Genomic DNA, 21,717 nt, shown 5'->3' on the forward strand with positions numbered 1-21,717 from the left:
GGTTTGGGCCAGCTTTTTCCAAGCAAAACTAAATATAATCTGAAAAAACGCATGTTAATGTGTTGTCATGAACAAAATGTTCAACTCAATATTAAATTCTACAGGGATCTTTGGATCCTTACAAGGCATGCAATTTGTGAATTAAGTTTTTATTTTATTTTGTATTATTCAAATAAATATCGAAACACGGTGCTTCGTGGTAATGCTGCTAAATTAAATAACATTTATAGAATAATTATGAACTTAAATGAAACAATATCGCAACATTTCGACAAATACATTATTTGATTTGTTTTTACATTTTAATTCAGGGCGATTTAGCCTACATAGAGCGAGATTTTCACCCTTGTCTTGTCATTTTCTCATTGGGAAGCGCTTACATTGCATGTTTGAGTAGATCCTCTGTAGGCCTATACTGTTTTTGTCGTTAGCCTATATGAATACAAGTTTACAGTTTTGAACGATGTAAGCCTACTCTTATCTGTATGACCAAAAAATTACGGGGGGGATTAAAATAATTCAGCAGAAGCAGGGATGTTTAGACCAGAAGGAAATCCTAGTCCCCCCTGGCAAATCACACTTTACTTAAAACCATGTTTTTAAAAACTCTAGGTTGTAGGGAACAGACCTCTCTGCCATGCGCGCGCATGGTTTGGAGCACAATATCTGTCTCGCATGCACGCTCGCTCTAGATAGATTACGGGATATTTTAACTAATTTGCGGTATAACTAGTCGATCACGAGTGGCTCAACAGGTAGATCTATAGATAAACTATATCTTTTAGGAATTTGACCGACCGGGTTGACACTTCAGCGTGAGAAATCGGGGGTGTGGCGTGAGAGCGTGAGATTTGGGTCAATTGCGTGAGAGTTGGCAGCCCTGAAAAAAAAAAAATATATATATATATATAGTATATATATAGGCTATATATAATTAATTTTTTTTACATAACTGCTTTTGAAATTACGATTGGTAGCCTATTATTATACAGATGCAAAGTCGTTCTGTTGGATACTATTTTTTTTCCTTAGTGTAAAATGGAAATGCATGATAATTGTATTTTATAAATATAAGCAAAAAAAACTGTATGGTGTAACAGAGTTTTAGAGCTAGACAAATCTAAATAAATATAAAATATACAGCAGACCTTGTTTGTGCGGGATTTGAACCCGCGTCATCTTGATGATGAACCCTAAGTTCTACCGCTCGGCTATGAATTTACTCACTGAGAAATATCCAAACGTCTGTTTCTCACATGAGCGATTTTTTCATTTAGCCTGTGAGTGTAGGCCTATACTTTAGCCTTTTACAGTTTTAAAAGATTATATCTGTATGACCAACAATTACGGAGTAGGCTATAAATGTTTGTTGTAGGCTTATTTGGAAATTACCATAACTTGTAGTATTTCATCCTTAGGCTACAGACATTAGCCCCACTTAAGTTTTGCTAAATGTCCCTTTGCGCCACCTGGCGGTCGTTTCGCGAACGACTTTGAAATGCGACTGGTTTATTTTGACCGCGGTGGATGGCTAAAAATGGTATGTGGATGGCTAAAAGGTGTGACTAAAAATGTGCTTTTGGCTTTCATTTATATTTTGATTGTTTGTATATATATACACACTACCGTTCAAAAGTTTGGGGTCGGTACGATTTTAAATACTTTTAAAAGAATTCTCTTCTGCTAACCATGGCTGCGCTTATTTGATTAAAAATACAACAAAAATCAGTTATAGTATTAAATATTATTCCAGTGTAAATCAGCTGTTTTCTGTGTGAATATACAGTAAAGTGTAATTTATTCCTGTGATCAAAGCTGAATTTTCAGCATCACCAGTGTCAGTGTCTTCAGTGTCAAATGATCCTTCACAAATCAGTATAATATGAGGATTTGATGCTCAAGAAACATTTATTATTATTATCAATGTTGAAACAGTTGTTGGTCTGTCAGTTGTACAGTTTTTTTTTTTTTTTGGGATTCTTTGATTAATAGGGTTAGGTGTGTGTGTGTGTGTGTGTATACATATTTATTTATTTATTTATATTTATATATTGTCCTTGCATTCTTTCTTGTGTGACACCACTGAATGAAAGGCTCATTAGTATGCAGTCTGCTCAGGTGAGAACTGCCTAATTATTCATGAGGGGGTTGGGCCGTTCCGCCCATCCGCATATTGCCTTTGCAAACAAAAAAATGTTTTTCACAATTTAAAACAATCTATTGTTTTATGTGAATGATTAGGCAGAATGATTTTCAGATCAATTCGAAGCAAAAACTCTAGGCGACAACATCCACTAGTCAAAAGTCTTGTGGACAGATATTTAGTATATTAGTTGTGGCCTTATATTAGAAACTTTATTTTTTAGTTTTATCAATAACCACGCATAAACAATATTCTCTCAACAATACAAACATGTATTAACATGTTGTTCACATATTATGGTAGCCCTGTGTGTGCTATATAGAGTGTAATTTAACCTGTGCCATTAATATGTTTATAAGCAACTGAAAAAAGGAGAAATGTCAGAGCATGCCAAAACATCTCAAGGACCCTGAAAACACCTCAGACCCCAGAGGGTTAATCTCTAGTTTCCAAATACTGCACTTTAATTTCAAGTGAAATAAATGTATCCTCACTCTCAGGGAATAGAAGCATTGTTTATACTGTTTTTGTGTTAAAGGTTCTCTAAGCGATCCTGGGTGACATCACTTCTTGTTGACGTTCGAACTATTGTCAAACAAAACGGAGGCTAGCTAGACCCTCCCTCCTCCTCATCCGCACACTAACCCCCCAAACCCCGCCCCCAAACCCTTCTTGTCGGTCATTGGCTGGAACAGTTTGTTATGTTTCGGGGAGCGGGTCGCCGCAGTTTGCTTTTGTTGCTGTTTGTGGAGCCTGGGCTGTCTACAGAGATCGCGTTTCTTTACAGTGTGTTCAGGGGACAGGCAGCCAGTGGATAGTGAGGAGATGTTTGCTGTATGTGACAAAAAATGTTTTGGCCTAAAAAACGCGTGACATCGCTTAGAGCACCTTTAAGCTGGTTAAAATTATGCTTGACTTTATGATTATGGCCTTTGCTAGTTATAGCCTCATTATATTATGTTATTGCATTATATTATATATTTATATTGAAAGTATTTTTTGACTTGTTTAAAAGACAGAGCTTTTAGAGTTCCTCTCTTTTTCTTTTAGAATATTGTTTTTTGTAAGAGCTACACTGAAGTTGGCAGTTTGATAATTGATAAATGCAAGTTAATCTTTGTGTGCTAAAAAGGCACAAGTTCCTGTAGAGATAACAATACACATTCTCCTTTTGTTGTGCCAAATAAACAAAAAGAATGTAATCATCAATGTCTTCTCTTTTGCTGTATCAAAATCTCACCTAGCTTTTACTCAGAGATGGTCCCAATAATGTGCTTAAACTAAAGTCAAGTCAAATTCATAGTGCATGATTACATAATGATCATAATACATATGAAAAAATGTATACTGTATTCTAAATTGTGGATAATTAAGCTAATAAGCTATATATCATATGCTGAAGGAAATTTCTGGAGTGTTAAAGATTCAAAGAAAAAATAACAAGAACCGTACAGAACCGAAAACCGTGACCCTAAAACCGTGATACGAACCGAACCGTGGGTTTTGTGAACCGTGCCACCCCTAATATATATATATGTGTTTGGGCATTGATCACGCTAGAGCAGCGCTCGTGGATGACTCATGTACTTCGGCTGGTGGCCAGGGTGATGGTTTGGAACAAAGCGCCGACTATCAGTCCGTGCCCAGCCGCACCCTCTCCAGTGTTGCAACCCGTGAGTGCTCAGGGGATTTCTGCGCGATCATCTTCGGGTGTCCCGCGGGTTTCCTTTGGCACTCCAGAGGAGGACGCGATGTCTATCGAAGCATCACAAGGTGGGTCTGAATCTTCTGGAAGTGAAGACTCATCACAGCTGCCACCTTCGGGTTTGAGCACAGTTGTGCCAGAGTCTGATCCGGAGATGACGGCCATGCTGTCTCGAGCCGCCGCGAGCATCGGGTTAGAGTGGACCCCTCCGCCCTGTCCCGAGCGCTCGCGGCTGGATGATTGGTACTTGGGTAAGGCCGCGGACCCCCGTCCGCATCAAACCCCAATACCTTTCTTCCCGGACGTGCATGATGAGATCTCGAAGTCCTGGAAGACCCCCATGTCTTCCCGTGACCGCTCGATGATTTCATCCACCTTTCCTCCCCTCGATGAGGCGGCTGCCCGTGGGTACACTGGGCTCCCCCCGGTTGAGCGCTCTGTTGTGATGCAACTGTGTCCTCAGAGCGCTTCTTCTCGTGGTGAGCCTAAGCACCCATCCAAAGCCTGTAGGTATTCGTCTACGTTAGTGGCGAAGTCTTACAGAGCGGTGGGACAGGCAGCCACCTCTTTGCATGCCATGGCCATTCTGCAGGTCTACCAGGCCCAGATGCTCAGGGACATGCTGGAGGGCAGGACGGACCCAGGGCTCTTCAATGAGCTGCGCGCCGCCACCGACCTTGCTCTCCGAGCGACGAAGGTGACCGCACGCTCCCTGGGTTGGTGATGTCCACAGCCGTGGTCCAGGAGAGACACCTCTGGCTGAACCTTGCTGATGTGAGGGATGCCGAGCGGTCTCGGCTGCTCGACACCCCTATATCACAAGACGGCCTTTTCGGCGGTGCAGTCGAGGATTTTGCCCAACAGTTCTCGACTGCTCAGAAACAGACTGAGGCTATTAAGCATATTCTAACCCGACGGCCCGCTGCTGCCTCCACCCAGCCGACCGGGCAGAATACTCAGTCTGTTCGCCGCCGAGGGCGCTCTCCTACAGCTCCCGCCCCTCCCGCCCGGCCCAAGCAGCAGCCTTCACCTGGGCCCGGTCGCGGAGGAAGCCGTAAGAAGGCGCCCCAGCCCTCTCCAGCCACGCCCCCCGCTAAACGCCGGGCCAAGCGGCGCTCCTGAGACGGGCTGCTCAGGGATGATGTGCACTTCTCAGGAGGTGGTAGCAGAACCACTCCTTCCCCCGGTGGAGGGCCGGGGGAGAATCTTTTGTTCTCCACTCCCCGCTGCTCACCCTCGGGTGGGCAGCACCCTTTTGTGGTTAAAGAAAGAAGTGACACATTCATCCCTGAGCACACAGAGTTCTCGGACGACACGGTGCGCCGCCCCCGGGCCGTGCACCCCTCGTCCTCCTCTGTCCCAGAGCCGGATGACAGTGCGCGCCGTCCCCGGACCGTGCCGCTCTCATCCTCCTCTGTCGCCAGACCCCTGGCAGAGCAGACCCCCGTGGAACGTTCGTCCTTCCCTGGTCTCCTCTGTCAGGACGCGGTCTATGGCTGTACCCCCACTCCGGGCCGCTATGCTGTCCACGTCTGGGTCAGCCATACCGCCTCGCTGCTCCACCGACGGGAAGTCTGTGGTTCGCATGACCCCGCTGGTGCAGTCCTTGGGAGCCTGGCTAGAGCTTCCCAACCTGTCGCGCGAACGATCAGGCTCGGCTACGCGATTCAGTTCGCGCAGTCTCCTCCCCGCTCCAGGGGAGTCCGCTCCACTATGGTCGGTGGCAATGCCCCTATCATGAGAGCGGAGGTTGCCACCCTGCTGGCGAAGGGTGCGATCGAGACTGTCCCTCCAACCGAAATGAGGACCGGCTTCTACAGCCCGTACTTCATTGTCCCGAAGAAAACTGGTGGGTTACGGCCAATCCTGGACCTGAAGGACGCCTACTTTCATGTCTCCATCCTCCCTCGACACAGACCGTTCCTGTGGTTTGCTTTTGAGGGGCAGGCATATCAGTACGCAGTTCTCCCATTCAGGCTAGCCCTGTCTCCTCGCGTCTTCACGAAGGTCGTCGAGGCAGCCATTGTTCCTCCGGGAACACGGGTTCGCATTCTGAATTATCTCGACGACTGGATAATTCTAGCTCACTCTCGAAATCAGCTTTGCGAACACAGGGACTTGGTGCTCCGCCACGTAGCTCGTCTGGGCCTTCGGGTCAACTGGGAGAAGAGCAAACTTTGCCCCGTGCAGAGGATCTCTTTTCCCGGTATGGAGATCGACTCGGTCGCCATGTCCGCGCAGCTTACGAACGAGCGCGCGCAGTCACTGCTGACTTGCCTGAGACAGTTCGAGGGCAAGAGTGCGGTTCCACTGAAACTTTTTCAGAGGCTCCTGGGGCATATGGCATCCGCAGCCGTGGCAACACCGCTCGGATTGCTTCATATGAGACCGCTTCAGCTTTGGCTTCGCGACCGAGTCCCGAGGTGGGCATGGCAACACGGCACTCTCCGAGTACCAGTTACTCCGACCTGCCGTCAGACCTTCACCCCGTGGTCGAACCTCAGTTTTCTACGGGCCGTAGTGCCCCTGGAACGAGCTTCCCGGCATATTGTTGTAACAACAGATGCCTCTACCACGGGCTGGGTTGCCATGTGCAATGGGCGTGCTGCCGCGGGCTCCTGGACAAGACCCCACCGCTTATGGCACGTCAATTGCCTCTGGTTGCTGGCTGTACAGCTCGCCCTGCGCCGCTTCCGAGCCGTGCTCAGGGGCCAGCATGTACTAGTCCGTTCAGACAATACCGCGACCGTAGCGTACATCAACCGTCAAGGTGGTCTGCGCTCCCGCCGTATGTCGCAACTCGCCCGCCACCTCCTCTTATGGAGTCAGAAGCATCTGAGGTCGCTTCGTGCCATTTATATCCCCGGAGCCCTGAACTGTGCAGCCGACGAGCTCTCACGGCTTCAGCCCATCCCGGGAGATTGGCGACTCCATCCCCAGTCGGTTCAGCTGTTTTGGGACCAGTTCGGGGACGCACAGATAGATCTGTTTGCCCCTCACGACTCGACCCATTGCGCCCTGTATTATTCCCTGACCGAGGGCACGCTCGGCACGGATGCACTGGCGCACAACTGGCCGCGGGGATGCAAATATGCGTTTCCCCCAGTGAGCCTTCTTGCGCAATTCCTGCGCAAGGTCAGGGAGGACGAGGAGCAGGTCACTCTGGTCGCGCGGTACTGGCCCACCTGGACCTGGTTCTCCGACCTCATACTCCTCGCGACAGCACCTCCTTGGCCGATTCCCCTGAGGAAGGACCTCCTTTCTCAGGGACGGGGCACCCTATGGCACCCTCGTCCCGATCTCTGGAACCTCCACGTGTGGCTCCTGGACGGGACGAGGCAGGTTTGAGTACCCTACCACCAGCGGTGGTGGCTACCATCACTTCCGCTAGAGCGTTGTCCACGAGACACGTTTATGTGTTGAAGTGGAACCTCTTCGTCAACTGGTGCTCTTCTCACCGAGAAGACCCCCGGAGATGTTCGATCAGTGTTGTGCTTTCCTTTCTTCAAGAAGGGTTGGAGCGAAGGCTGTCTCCCTCCACCCTCAAGGTCTATGTCGCCGCCATTGCCGCACATGACCCAATAGGCTGGGCGACACCTAACACATTCGCCAGATTCTACAATCTCCGAGTGGAGCCAGTGTCCTCTCATGTACTCGCTTCAACCAACTAGTGCCGGACCCGCTCAGGTGTCTTCGCTTACTCGCCATTCCACTCCACGGACTGGATACGTGCGATATTCTCCTCAGGTGAGCTTCCCCGAAAGCCCTGAGTTCCTCCAGCACTGCTGACGCTGGCGCCAGTGTCTATTGCCTGTGCGTCGGCTAGGTGCCTTCCGTGTGCATGGTACCTCCTCTGAGCTACCCCCACATGTGTATTTCCACTGTAAGCCTCTTTGAGCATGTGTCTTTCCCTCGGCAAGCCACCTTGCCACCCCTGGGGTTAAAATATTCCACCTGCGGCTGGACACCCCAGTGATTCCCCATATGCATCCCTCGGGTCATATGTGTATTCTTAAGTCCCCCCCTCTGGGTTGGCAGTAATTGCATATTCCCCCCAAAATCTGGGATATGCTCCCCAGTGTACCTTGGTATTCCTGTGCTAAATAGGAGTCCTTCGTTCGTGCTAGTCTCACGACAGGGATCTCAGATTTACGCAGGGCACTGGAAGACAGCTGAGAATGTGGCGTGATTAGACTGGTATCCCCATCAGGGCTCCAGACTAACTTTTCCACTGGTTGCACTGGTGCTACCAACTTTCTCAGTTGGTCGCACCAGCATATGATTTGGTCGCACCTTTTTTTTTTTTGCTACATGCCATGGGATTAATCAATGCATGCTAATGAATAGTGGTTTTAATGGACCAAGGCTAGCAAAGGATTTCTGGGTAGCAGCATAAATACCTGTAATATATTATATAAAAACACATGTAATATATGATAATTATCATTTTCATGGATTTTGGACAGTAATTTTAATCTGTAATTTTAAGCATTTAACATTTGAATTATCACTAAAAAATGCTGGGTTGTTTCAACCCAAATTTGGGTCTAATATGGACAACCCCAAATGTTGGGTTAAAAATGTAATAAAACATTTTTACAGTTGAAAGTGAAAGTTGGGTTAAAATTAAACTTTTAACCCAACATTTGGGTTTGTCCATATTTGACCCAAATTTGAGTTTAAACAACCCAGCATTGTTTAGAGTGTATACAATCTATCTATTTACATTTGAATTATATTATATCTATCTATCTGTCTATATATTATCATCTTTCTATCTTTTAAAAATGATTAAACATTCAAATGTATGCATTACATTTTAAAAGATTAGATTATTATAATACGCTGATACAGATTTTCGTTATCAAAGTTTTAGTTGTAACAAAAATCAGAAATCTCACACTCCTGAACTTACCTTCTGCATTTTATAATCATTTCCTTTTCCTCTGTGGAGCGATTACTCTCATCTAACCGCTGAAAAGACGTAGGAAGGGGCTCGGTGTTTCGTGAGACCTTTTCATTTTTATATGCCTTAATTCCTGAATTCGTAATTGGCGCGTTTCACCATCAGTGTGCAATGTGCATGACGTCTACGTTCGTCAATAAATAAACTGCATGTGTCTTGCGGAAGAACATTGTAGCCGGAGCTACTTCTCTCCGTTAATGTCTATGGCGAGTCACGCAGACACTGGGCAACTCCGCAGCCGAGCCGGGCCCGGGAAAAAATAGTCAGAATATAAACACTTATTATAGGCGTACCGTAGTGATTCAGGATAAGTCAAAAACACGGTTTGGAAAATGGATTCATGATGTACTCGCTCATTTTGAACTTAAGTTACGTTACGGACTGCAGCAGCTGCTGATACAGCGGCATTCTGTTGCGCGAGCGTCCACTCACAATAATGCGACCACATACAATTTTAACTTGCACATTCTCAAAAAAACGGTTGCATATGCGACCAATTTGGTCGCAGTCTGGAACCCTGCCCATTCGTCGTCATCCGACAGAACTCGGAGTGACAACGAAAGGGAACGTCTCGGTTACGGATGTAACCCTCGTTCCCTGAGTAGGGAACGGAGACGTTCCGTCATCCTGCCACTTTCCGCTGTACCGCGGGGATCGTCTGAGCTCAGTCTTGGCTCCTCAGCGAAGAAACATGCCTTTTTGCTGCCAGCGTTCTCCTTAAATACCCACGAGGTGAGGCGAAGTTACGCTATGCAAAATCCGCAGACCCATGGCATTTCTTTGCCATTGGCTCGTTTTGTAGTACTCGAAGTCGATTGGCTTTCTAAGCGAAACCCCATTCGTCGTCATGCGACGGAACGTCTCCGTTCCCTACTCAGGGAACGAGGGTTACATCCGTAACGGAGACGTTTTGTTTGTTTTGTCATTGATGTGTGCACTTGTATATATTCTACACTGTGGATGACCGTCTCTGACACTGTAAATAAACTCCACCTTCACGAAGTGCTTTTGCGAGTGTGCATCATTTCTACATCCCTTTACAGACTCACATTTCTCCTCGAGGGCGAGCTGCTCGTCTTCATCATACCGTATATACCAAGACAAGGTTTTTGTCCTAAAAATAGGCTGAAAATGGGGGTCGTCTTATATTCAGGGTCATCTTATATTCGAGTGGAGGAATCGATTGATAACCTTTTTCTCCCGGGTTCTTGGAAAAACGAGCGCGTCGCTTTCATTATGAGCGTGCATACCGCGCATGTTTTATTAACAGCCCAGCAAGCAATATATGCAATAAAGTTCTTTGGCGTAGGCCCCGTCCATAACTCGCGATCCGAGGGTACGGATTCTGCATTTCCTGCCTGAAGATGAAGGCAGGGGCGCAGCTGACCCCCCTTAGGGTATTGGAAGGGACCATCCTGGTGGTGGTGGGAAGGATGGAGGGAAGACCGTCTTGGTGGAGGTGGGCAGGATGGTCAGCATCTGCGAACTCAGACGAGTGTAAGTATGGATCTTTTATACTTCACGTATTAGAACTCGATTGGATAGATGAGAAGGTAATAAATTACGTAACAATTAAGTCTTCCTGGCAGAATTTACGCTACGCTTTCATTAATGTAACATGCCCTGCGTGCGCGTCCGCTACGCCACTGTGAAGAGCTGTACGCCTCCAGGAACGCCATCAAGGACATTCACTGTTTTATCAAGTTTACTTTGGCCGTCCGCGTGACGTCATTATCATCATCAGGAGGATCCGCGGACGTCCACTTGCTGTTACTTGCTGTTTTATTACTGCAATACAGTGAATGACAGCCGTCTGTGTCTCCCAGTGTCTCACATTATTGTCAGTTTAGTGTTCAGTGATTCATTTACACAGAAACATAAGATAACATGTATGCCTTCATCTCCGAACACATTATCTGTGTCTTACATTTCATAATGAACTCAGATAAACTCAGTGCCGACTCGTTTCCATCAGTTCTTTTACATGAACTGGAATGTGTGCAAAGGATTGTGGGAGATTGAAGAACAGGAAGGACACACTTGATGCATCCTTCAAAATGATCTAAATTAAAGACACAAAATGAAGTCTGTCTTCAAAAGATCCTTCAAACTGAGACGGCCTTCAGAGGCGCTTGATGACGTGGCAGTCGAGATATGCAGCCTTACTAGGACACAGCCACGGTTTGAGAAACACCCGCAAATTATGATCAATATCCCAGAAATCAGTCTGTGCCCCGTGATTTAAACACCTCTGATCTCTGAGTTTCTCTTTGTTCATAATGTTTTAGACTGTAATGATTGCACTCAGTGTTACTTACCCATCCTTTCTGTATCCAATTAAGCTCCACAGGTCAAACCTCTGCAGTGTCTCCTCTGAGGACAACAACACAAACACTAAAGCTGACCACTGAGACGAGGAGAGTTTCACAGCACGTAATCCTCCATACGTATGAGGTTCAGCTTCGTTCACTAGAGAAAGATCACCCAGTTCATTCAGACAGTGAAACAGATTGATGTATTTATCTGGAGAGGGATTCTCACTGATCTTCTCTTTAATATAGTCAACTGTTTCCTCATTGTTGTGAGAGCTGTTTGCTGTCTGTGTCTTTAGTTCTTGTAAGAGACTCTGATTAGACTTCACTGACAGACCCAGAAGGAAACGAAGGAAAAGGTCCAGATGCCCATTTCTACTGTGTAAAGCCTCATCCACAGCTCTCTGATGGAGATCAGATAGGGACACTTTGCCTCCATTAGTTGGTTTGGTAATCTGGTCAAACACATTGATGTTATTGTTGATAAAGGAGAGATGCATATATAGAGCTGCTAGATGTTCCTGAATACTCAGATGAACAAAGCAGAAGACTTTCCCCTGACACAAGCCCAACTCCTCTCTGAAGATCTGAGTGCACAATCCTGAGTAAACTGATGCTTCTGCCACATCAATGCCACACTCGCTCAGGTCTTCCTCATAGAAGATCAGGTTGCCTTTCACAAGCTGCCGATACGCCAGTTCCCCCAGTTTGACAATCATGTCTTCATCTTTCACTTTCTTCTCATAGTCCTTCTCATGTCTGATGTTGGTCTGAATGAGCAGGAAGTGTGTGTACATCTGAGTGAGAGTCTTGGGAATCTCTCCTCTCTCTGCTCCACTGCACATCTCCTCTAGAACAGTGGCTGAGATCCAGCAGAACACTGGGATGTGGCACATAATAAAGAGGCTCCTTGAGGACTTCAGGTGTGAGATGATCCTGTCGGCCAGACTCTGATCACTGATTCTCTTCCTGAAGTATTCCTGCTTCTGTGTGTCACTGAAGCCTCGTACCTCTGTCACTCGATGGACACACTCAGAGGGGACGAGATCCGCTGCTGCTGGTCTGGAGGTGATCCAGATGAGAGACGAGGGAAGCAGATTCCCCACAATGAGGTTCGTCAGCAGCTCGTCCACTGAGGCGGATTCAGTCACATCACACAACCTCACATCGCTCTGAAAATCCAGACACAGACGACACTCATCCAGACCATCAAAGATGAACAGCACTTTATATTTATCACTGGATATGGCCATTTCTCTGCTTTCAGGGAAGAAGCGATGAAGAAGATCTGAGAGACTGAGTGTTTTGTCCTTCATCAAGTTGAGCTCTCTGAAAGCGAGTGGGAATATGAGCTGGACGTCCTGATTCTCTTTCCCTTCAGCCCAGTCCAGGATGAGCTTCTGCACAGAGACTGTTTTCCCAATGCCAGCGACTCCCTTTGTCAGCACAGTTCTGATGGGTTTGTCTTGTCCAGGTAAAGGTCTAAAGATGTCACTGCATTTGATCGGTGTGTCCTCTGTTTCTGCTCTCCTGGACTGTGTCTCAATCTGTCTCACCTCATGCTCATTATTGATCTCTCCACTTCCACTCTCTGTGATGTAGAGCTCTGTGTAGATCTCATTCAGGAGTGTTGGGTTTCCCTGCTTTGATATTCCCTCACACACACACTCAAACTTCTGTCTCAGATTTGATCTCAATGTGTTGAGGACTTCAGCAGGTTTAGAGTCATGGCTGTAAGATTAAAATACACATTATTACACAAGTCAGAGAAGTAAATAGCCATACATTACACAATATATTATTTATTTGCTGTATTATAGGACACAGAACATCATTAGCGTTCTGAAATGTTTAAATCATTAATCATGTGTCTGAGTGATGTGTGATGTGAATAGAAACACCTAAAATTAAACAACAACAACAAAAGTCCTGCATTTTACCTGAAACCAGGACACATGCTTTCATTAAAGTCTTGTGGTTGAATCACAGGCTTGAACACAGTTTTGTTTTTAACTGGTCTGGATGGAAGATTTGACCTTAAATCAGAATGAAGAGTGTAAAGAATCAGACACACTGATATTGATGTAATTGTGTCATTAACTGAGTAACAGACCAACAGCTTTTACAGTGTGTGAATGTGTTAACAATACAATACATAGAGCTTTACACAAGAGCACAATGATCATCATTAATAGATTAAAACTTACAGGATTGTAACTCATTAAACTGCAGTGTATTAACAATTTCATAAAATATAAAATACTATAAGCATAACATAGAAATGATATACCTGAGATCAGACTGTGTGTCTCCACTCTTAAACTTCATTGGCTTCTCCATAGAGCAGTCACTCTTCACAGACACACAGCTGGACTCTGGGTTTGAGCTCTTCTGCTGGACTGAACTGGTTTTCAAACTAAGTAAAATAAAAAGCAGACAGACTTATAAATGTTGTGCACTTTTACAGTAATCTTCTGTCTTCAGAAAGACCAGGGAGTGTTGTTACACTTTTGCGTCTGTATCTCAGTGTGTTTTGCAAATGTTTTGTCTTGGTGTGAAACAGCACTGTGTAGCTTTCAGCAAACCAAACAAACTTCAACAAACTTTCTGAACCAGCGGTTACAAAAATCTGCTCAATTTTACACCCACTCCATTATATAAAGGTGGAGAAACCTCAGCTTACATTTACTTGATGTCATATTAGACTGACTGACTGATAAATGTTGCTTTTAACTATAACTCTTATAGAAATGATAGTGGAGAGCAGGGCACAACCTGAAACTTTTACATTTTTTCAGTTTGTGTAAATCCCCTTGGGGTTCAGAGTATTTATTTTCCCCATTAATTTCACACATGTCTAGTACAATTATGTGGTTTTGTTTCATTAATTCAGTGTGTACTTTTTTCTTTATTTCCCCTGAAAGAATGGAAGTGAAATGTGACAACATGCCCCATCGAGGCACATCATAACACGACCATATTATATAACTGATTAAAATGTTATTGTTGTCAATAAAATAAAAATTATTAACTTCTTCGTATAAAAGAATGGCTGTTGTATATTCATAATAATTTCATAAAATATCAAAAACTATAAGCATAACACAGAAATGATATACCTGAGATCAGGCCGTGTGTCTCCACTCTTAAACCTCATTGGATGATCCATAGAGCAGTCACTCTTCACAGACACACAGCTGGACTCTGGGTTTGAGCTCTTCTGCTGGACTGAACTGGAACACAGAACAGATTCAGTTTAATCCTTTAGATTACTGTGTTCATTTTTATCTTTCTTTATGAGAGGAACCATATTAATATAGATCCATATTCAGAGGCGAACAGAGTACACAGCTTCATTACTTGAGTAAAAGTACAGATAGCCCTTGCTAAATTTGACTCAAGTACAAGTAAAAGTACTACAGTCAGATGTAAAAGTACTGAAGTACTTGTTTTTAAAAGTACTTGACTATCAAGAGTACAAGAGTACATTTTCTAAATATTGCATTACTACTGCCACAGTGCTTACATTTATGTACAGAAACGTCCTACATGGAGTTATGAAAAATGTTAATGTTAATACTAGTGCTGGGCAACGATTAAAAAATTTAATCGCGATTAATCCCGTTGTTACGCGCAAAATTGAATAATGAATTCTAAAGTAGTGTATTGCGCACTTTTGATTTAAATGTACTGCTACAAAAGTGCAATAACATGTGGTTTGCAAAAACTTTAAAGGGGTCATATAATGCCATTTTTGTACAAGCTAATATGATTCTTTAGGGTCTAAATTAAAAGTTTGTAATATACTTTAATTAAAAATTCTCATTAGTATTGCAAGAAAACACTTATTTTACCTGGTCAAAAACAGCTCTGTTTTCAGCACGCCGTTTCAGTGCATATGACTTTAAATGATCATGAGCTTTGCTGACTCCGCCTCTCTGTTCTATGCGTCACCAGAGCCGGCTCTGGCGTACACAGTTTGTAACACAATAACACATAACCATAACGCGTTGTTCAGTATAAACGTGGGATTATGCATTATATTGAGAACGTCATACATAGAAAACATGCCATAATGTACCCTGAGTGTAAACCTTAGACGCATTCATTATGAAGCATGCAGCTAGCGATTTACAAGGATTAATATAAAGTTTAATAAAACGTTACACTCACTTCAGTTCTTTTGGAGGTTCAGCAGGAACACGAATATCTGCTACCGATCCTTTCTTCAGGAGCTGCTTCTTAGCAAAACCAGCTTTATACTGATCCTCGTTTATAAAGCAGTCTGGTGTGAGAAATGATTCGCGCAAACATGAGCATTGACGTTGCTCGTGGGGAATATTCCCTTCGAAAACAAACTCAGCCACTGCGTCTTCAGCGGTTCGGATTTAGGAACATTAAAATGACTGCTGTGTTCGTTATTACACCCAAGAACAGAACACCACAATCGCTTAGACTGCTAAGCCATTCTGCTCATAGACAGTGCTCCAGCATATCAACAATGACCGCGCCGGTCCGCGCTGACTATGATTGACAGCTAGCGAGGGCGGGTCTGTGTTGAAACGCGGCTGTCGCGGCTGTCAATCAACAATCGTGGGAGGGGCGTCCGTTTTATTTACGTCACAAAAACGAACGGCTCAATTTAAGACAGGGGAAAACATATAAGGAGATTAAAACAAAACCACTGGATGGATTTTTATCATTATATGATGGTTGTGTACAGACACTGCCAACACACATTTCAGTACAATCAACTTGTAAAAGTGCATGTACCATTATATGACCCCTTTAAACAAATAAGGTGCTTTAATACCAGCAGTATTCCCTTTACACAGTATCAATAAAATATTTCTTGTAAATCTCAACTTAAACATTAATGTAATCAAATCAAATATTTAAACAAAGCTATTTGCCACTGCCAGGGCATTACCTTTTATCTAGCTTGTTAAAAGAGTCCAGTTTTCTTTTTCTTTTTCTGAACAGGTATCTTGTATCAGGGAGCAGCAGAAACAGTCTATGTAGTCAAAGGGTCATGATCACTACTACAGATATAAGTCGACCAACGTTACTTCTCTGATAGCAGCTTAGGTTTGGTCATGGCATGCCATGGTTTCCCACGTAAGATTACATTAAACAGAGGTAAAGCCCAATTTATACTTCTGCGTCGAACTCACGCCGTAGCTGTGTAGCGCGCGTACCTTGACGTGCATCTCTCCAAAAATGTAACGTCAATTCTACGCGTACAACAAGCGCTGTGATTGCTAGAACCGCTTCCCAGGTTTCACACTCTCCCTCTGCATGTGTAATTGCGCGTCAACGCGGACAACGACGCAGATATAAATGAAAACCAATGCGTTGCCGAAGTTGAATTGTCTAACTTTTTTGTACACGACGCGCAGCACAAATCATTGGAAGAGAGGCTGATCCTCGGCTCGCTGTTTGTGAGTTTCCAGAATCTAAATAGTTATCAGGACATCAACAGGAGGGAATTCACATGGCAGAGCATCCCCGCTAAACTAAACGCAGGCCTATCAGGTAAAGTTATGTATAATTTTAATTTAAGTTAAAAAGGCTACAGTTGCATAGCGCACAGAAGCCGTTGCATGACTATCCATAGAGCGCCTGTCATTCACTCGCGGAGCGCTGTCTCCCTTTCTGTTCACCTGAGAGAACCTGCCAAAGCCTCTCCACTGCTTGTTTGGGTGGGTTATTTGCTGGCTGACCAACATCCCACCCCTCCTCTGATCATGGTTTGACTGTAGGCCTATGTGTATTCAGAGCCAGTGAGCAACGAACTTTCAAAAAAAAAAGAAAAAAAAACTGCGTTAACGCGCGATAAAAAAAAATGTCGGCATTAATTAATAAATGTGACCCGTTACAGGAACCAGGGACACAAGTCGGCAGCACAACTTGCGAGCAAAATGAGAAACAAGCGTTTTTTTTCAAAATTTGTGATTTCCGCTTTTTTGCAGAATCTGTTAGTTGAGATCATGAAGAAGCCTCTCCATGTTTGAGATAACAGTATTGGTATATTTAAAAGCGTACATTTTGAGGTTGAAATCGGCTTGTTTTTCTGGGATTCTAGCATGCAGTAGGGGCGTGTCTGTTGTCTGTGTGTATTTGCATACTGAATAGCCGCCCGCGCCTTTGCCCCCGCCCCCCAACAGCATGGCTACTTATTATGCAGCGCTCTGCTCCTGCTCTATCTCTGATATCAAAATTCAATGAAGATGGACGCCGCAAAGATGGTCGCAGACGAGCTGAACCGTGGCCGTTACAACGAAAATGTTTTGAAGTACTTCTTCGACAAGCCGGATGCTTATGAACACGCGTTCACTGATTCTGAAGACGATCTGAGCGACGATGAAAGTGGCATGATACGACTGAATAATATCCCTAATCTACAACTGAGCGAAGATGAAGACGAGGAAGAATGTATCGGACTGGCGTCAGACGAGTTAGACCGTAAGATATCAGAGGCTATATCGATAGTAACATTTGATGAGGATATAGATAGAGAAATGGGGAAAATCCGTAACTTTGACTGTAAATGTTACACGAGGAGAAAAGAGAACTCTCTGCATGGGAGACAGTCTTGTAGCCAGAAGCTTTCTCCAGACATTATGTACAACATACGGCTGGATTCTTTAGCTGCGGAAAAAGAGTGGCAGGACATGCGAATTATTGGACATTTAGAGGCAAACAGACGCACATTGCAAACTTCGGAGATGGTTACATCTACAAAGAAGACCCAGACAAAGAGAAAGTGTGCCCGAACGACTTATTTCATTGGAGGCAACGAGATCTGCAAGAATACTTTTCTGTTTCTTATGGGGTGAGTTTCCATAAACATCAAAGTTTGTCGTTTTTTGTTCATTCTAAGAACACGTACACGTTATCTCATGTTTAGTCCATGTTTAGACCTTCCAATACCTACCTATTGTTTTTAGCTAGCTCAGGACTGTTGTTTTAATTGTAACGTTAGCTGCTAATCGTTAGCATCATATCACTTGCCAAAACCCCCATTAGGCCTACTATAATGAGCTTTAAGATGATAATGTGAGCTTCTGCTATTAATTTGAATAATGCTTCAATTGCTTGAATTGACTGGTGTTAATGACTTAACTTAGCCCACGTAAACCTGCCTGTTAGCATTCTTGAATTGATTGTGATGCTAATAATTTTAGCCAGTGGTGGAGGAAGTACTACTTAATATTCTTACCAAGGATTTACTAACGTAATCGTAAATGTATCAGATTAAATTCCTACTTAAGTAAAAGTATAAAGTATACGTAGCCGTAAAATGTGCGTAATAAGTCAAAAGTAAAAGTATTTATGAAGAGTTTAATGTACAGGATTTTTTTAATCCTTTGACTCAAACCAGGTCTAACCACTAACTGAGGTCTAAACCAGGACTAAAACAAGACTAAACCAGGAAGTACAGATACAAACTCTAAAGTAAGTAAAAGTAAAAAGTATTCATCATAAAATTTACTTCAGTAAAGTAAAAGTACCTATAATGTGTACAATACATTTTGATATAGGTGACAAGATGCCTGTTAGCAAGACCATGATGTTTAACGTCTTTTTCTCCCCCCCAGCATTGGCAGAGACACCCTGGCTGATATAGTCAAACACTATGAGGAGAATGGGGCAAGACCACGTTTGAGGAAGAAGCACTCACTGCCACGTCCACCAGCCAGGTTCATCAGCCCTGAGGATATCAACAGAGTTGTGGACTTCATAAAAAACTATGCAGAAGACAATGCCATCATGCTGCCTGGCCGACAGCCTGGGCATAAGGATTGGCATGTGAAGTTGCTGCCAACTCATGTGTCCAAGGCCTCAGTGTGGCGTCTCTACGTGAAGTCTGCTAAGGAGCTTGGTATGTGTAAACATTGATTTAGAATTGAGTGCTTATAAAGTGAAATAATGTTATTTATTATTGCTACACTATTAGCAATTACAATACAATTAACCATAAGCAATATCTGTTTTTCAGGTGAGCGTGCAGTTTGTAAAACCAGCTTCAAAGCACTGTGGAACCGACTTCTCCCACACATCAAAAGTTGCCGGCCGCGCACAGATCTCTGCTGGCAGTGCCAAAGCAATAACGAGCAGCTGATACGAAGTGCAAACCTCCCAGATGATAGAAAGTCTGAAGCAGTAAAGAAGCAACAAGATCATCTTTCCCTTGTGCAGAAAGAGAGGGCTGTGTACAACGACATGACTGCTGCCTGCAGAAAGACTTGCTCTGGCTCTGACCTGTCTTTTGGACCATCCCTACCAGCAAGCAAGAAGATTAGGATGCATTACAGTTTTGATTTTGCTCAGCAGGTAATATTTCACACACATTTACTTCCCTTTACTTTATTAATGTCCCTTAAAGGGCGATTTGGTGCATGAGAATAAATAGTGCAAATGCAGAATAGCATCAATATAGTAAGTTTTATCTTTATTAGACAGTTATGAACAGATGCAAATTTAATTTAATCTAATCCAAGTTCCCTCTCTCCCTCTGTCTCCTACAGTTACACTTTCCCTCAAACCCTCTCCAGCCAGGACCAATGTACTTCCTGACCCCACGGAAATGTGGCCTATTTGGTGTTTCATGTGAAGGGCTGCAGAAACAGGTGAATTACCTGATTGATGAAGGCATGTCATCTACTAAGGGAAGCAATGAAGTCATCAGCTACATGCATCATTTCTTCGGCAACTTTGGAGTTGGAGAAACAGAGGTGGATCTTCATTGTGACAACTGCAGTGGGCAGAACAAGAACAACTTCATGCTCTGGTACCTTGCCTGGCGGGTTGGACACAAGCTTCACGATAAAATTGAAATCCACTTCCTTATTGCTGGCCACACCAAGTTTTCCCCTGACTGTGGCTTTGGACTCATCAAGCAAGCCTACATGAAGACAAGAGTCAACACTTTGGCAGACATCGCTGAGGTACTTTAACTTTACTTTGCTTTAATGACTTCAGTGCTGTTTTCTGTTCTGCTTCAATGAAACATTTAACTGAAGATCTTTTTTTTCTTCCTCTCTTCTCTTTTTTGTCATCAGGTTGTGGAAAACAGCTCTCCTGTGAGTCACCTCAATATCCCACAGCTTGTTGGAACGGCAGAGGGAAAAGTTTTAGTCCAGACCTTCGACTGGCAGCAGCATCTGACTCGCCACTTCCGTAGACTCCCACAGGTCAAGAGTTATCAGCACTTCAGGTAATTGAAACTTTCACATTGTGTACATACAATATAACATAGCAACAAGATACACATGACCGTTTTTTATAAGAAAATACTTTGCCATGTTTAAAATGTCTTATGTGCTTTTTCTGTCACAGCTTTGACGCCAAGAGACCAGGTGTGGTGCTTGCAAAAAGTCACCGTGATGCACAACCTGTCGAATATCAGCTACTGCGCGACGGAGCAGATCTGCCCCCTGTCGACGGTCTTCCTGTCCTGGCCCCACCTGGACTGAAAATTGACAGGCAGACCTATCTATATGAAAAAATAAGGCCATTCTGTGCTGACGAGGCAAGAGACATCACATGCCCAGCGCCAAGGTTCACAACACAGAAGAGTCCACAGAAGAGGATGCGAATGTAATTTCATTGGACTGTGTCACAAAGACCTTTTTTCTTGTTTACAACACCTGCAATGTCACTTTATCAACCAACCACCTGAATTTAGTTTTACATTCTTGTATGAAAAGCACTCTAAACAATGTGTGATTGATTTGATTATGGAAAATAAAAAAAGAATATATCAATCAACCAGTTTATTGCTTATTTTTTATCATTAGCAAAAGTTTGTGTTTCATGTTGCATGAGTACACCGAAGAAAATTCCTAGTCTCTAAAACCTTTCATTGACAATGGCAATAAAATCTATTCTGATTCATACTCCTATACTGTATGTATATAATTTATTAAAATGTTTAAGAAAAATATTGTCCTATGAAATGTATTTTATTCAGAAAATTTATGTTTCTTTTTATGATTTAATCCAAATATATTATCAAAAACGGTTGTAATCAAATGAAAATGTAAAATTGTGTCCTTTTATTTTTTTGGGGAAGCGCTGCAAAAACAGATGAACTAAATTAAACCATGGACAAAAAATATATTCCTTTAAATAATGTTTAAATAAAATGTATTATTATTGTTGTTATTATTATTATTTAGAGAAGTAGGCTACGTTCTATTGTATGCCTATAATAGTAATATATTGTAAAAGTAAAAGCACAACATATTTCTTAACATTCTAGAGTTTATCTTATTTTTTATTCAGTGTACATAAGAGTTGCCTATACAGTTTTATCGGTAGATGCTAAGAGACATTTATTTATTACCTGTTTGCAAACTTTTTCTTTTCTTTGATGGCACATTATCCTGACCCCCCCACCCCCCCCCCCCCCCCCCCCCCCCCTGTGCTTTACAGGGAGAGCTTTACAGGGGGTATGGCTTATCTAAATGAGATGTAAATGAGCCCTATTGTCACTCCCAGCAGCAGAGAGAGGTGAGAACTGCACATCTTTCGAGGCGGTTTTCTCCACTTTTAGTTTTTTTGAGTGCCTAACTTCAAATGGCTA

At 43.6% G+C, this 21,717-nt stretch overlaps 1 protein-coding gene across 50 annotated transcripts in view; it reads right to left on the reverse strand.

The window, feature by feature from the left end:
• Positions 1-21,717, reverse strand: part of LOC130072179 (protein NLRC5-like) — a 912,375-nt gene that overhangs the window by 888,904 nt on the left and 1,754 nt on the right. For 26 of the 50 annotated variants that reach the window (XM_056237185.1, XM_056237167.1, XM_056237178.1 and 23 more), the window contains exons 3-4: positions 14,246-14,359; positions 13,417-13,542 (exon numbers count right to left, since the gene is read on the reverse strand). In XM_056237185.1, the coding sequence (XP_056093160.1) occupies positions 13,417-13,542; positions 14,246-14,359 (240 nt within the window). Of the gene's footprint in view, positions 1-11,132; positions 12,858-13,066; positions 13,163-13,416; positions 13,543-14,245; positions 14,360-21,717 lie in introns of all 50 variants that reach the window. The other 24 variants (XM_056237153.1, XM_056237171.1, XM_056237159.1 and 21 more) reach the window with 5 other exon arrangements.

Source organism: Rhinichthys klamathensis, unplaced genomic scaffold (genome assembly GCF_029890125.1).
Source record: "Rhinichthys klamathensis goyatoka isolate OS25496 unplaced genomic scaffold, OSU_Roscu_1.1 h1tg000481l_1, whole genome shotgun sequence".
Classification (NCBI taxonomy): Eukaryota; Metazoa; Chordata; class Actinopteri; order Cypriniformes; family Leuciscidae; genus Rhinichthys; species Rhinichthys klamathensis.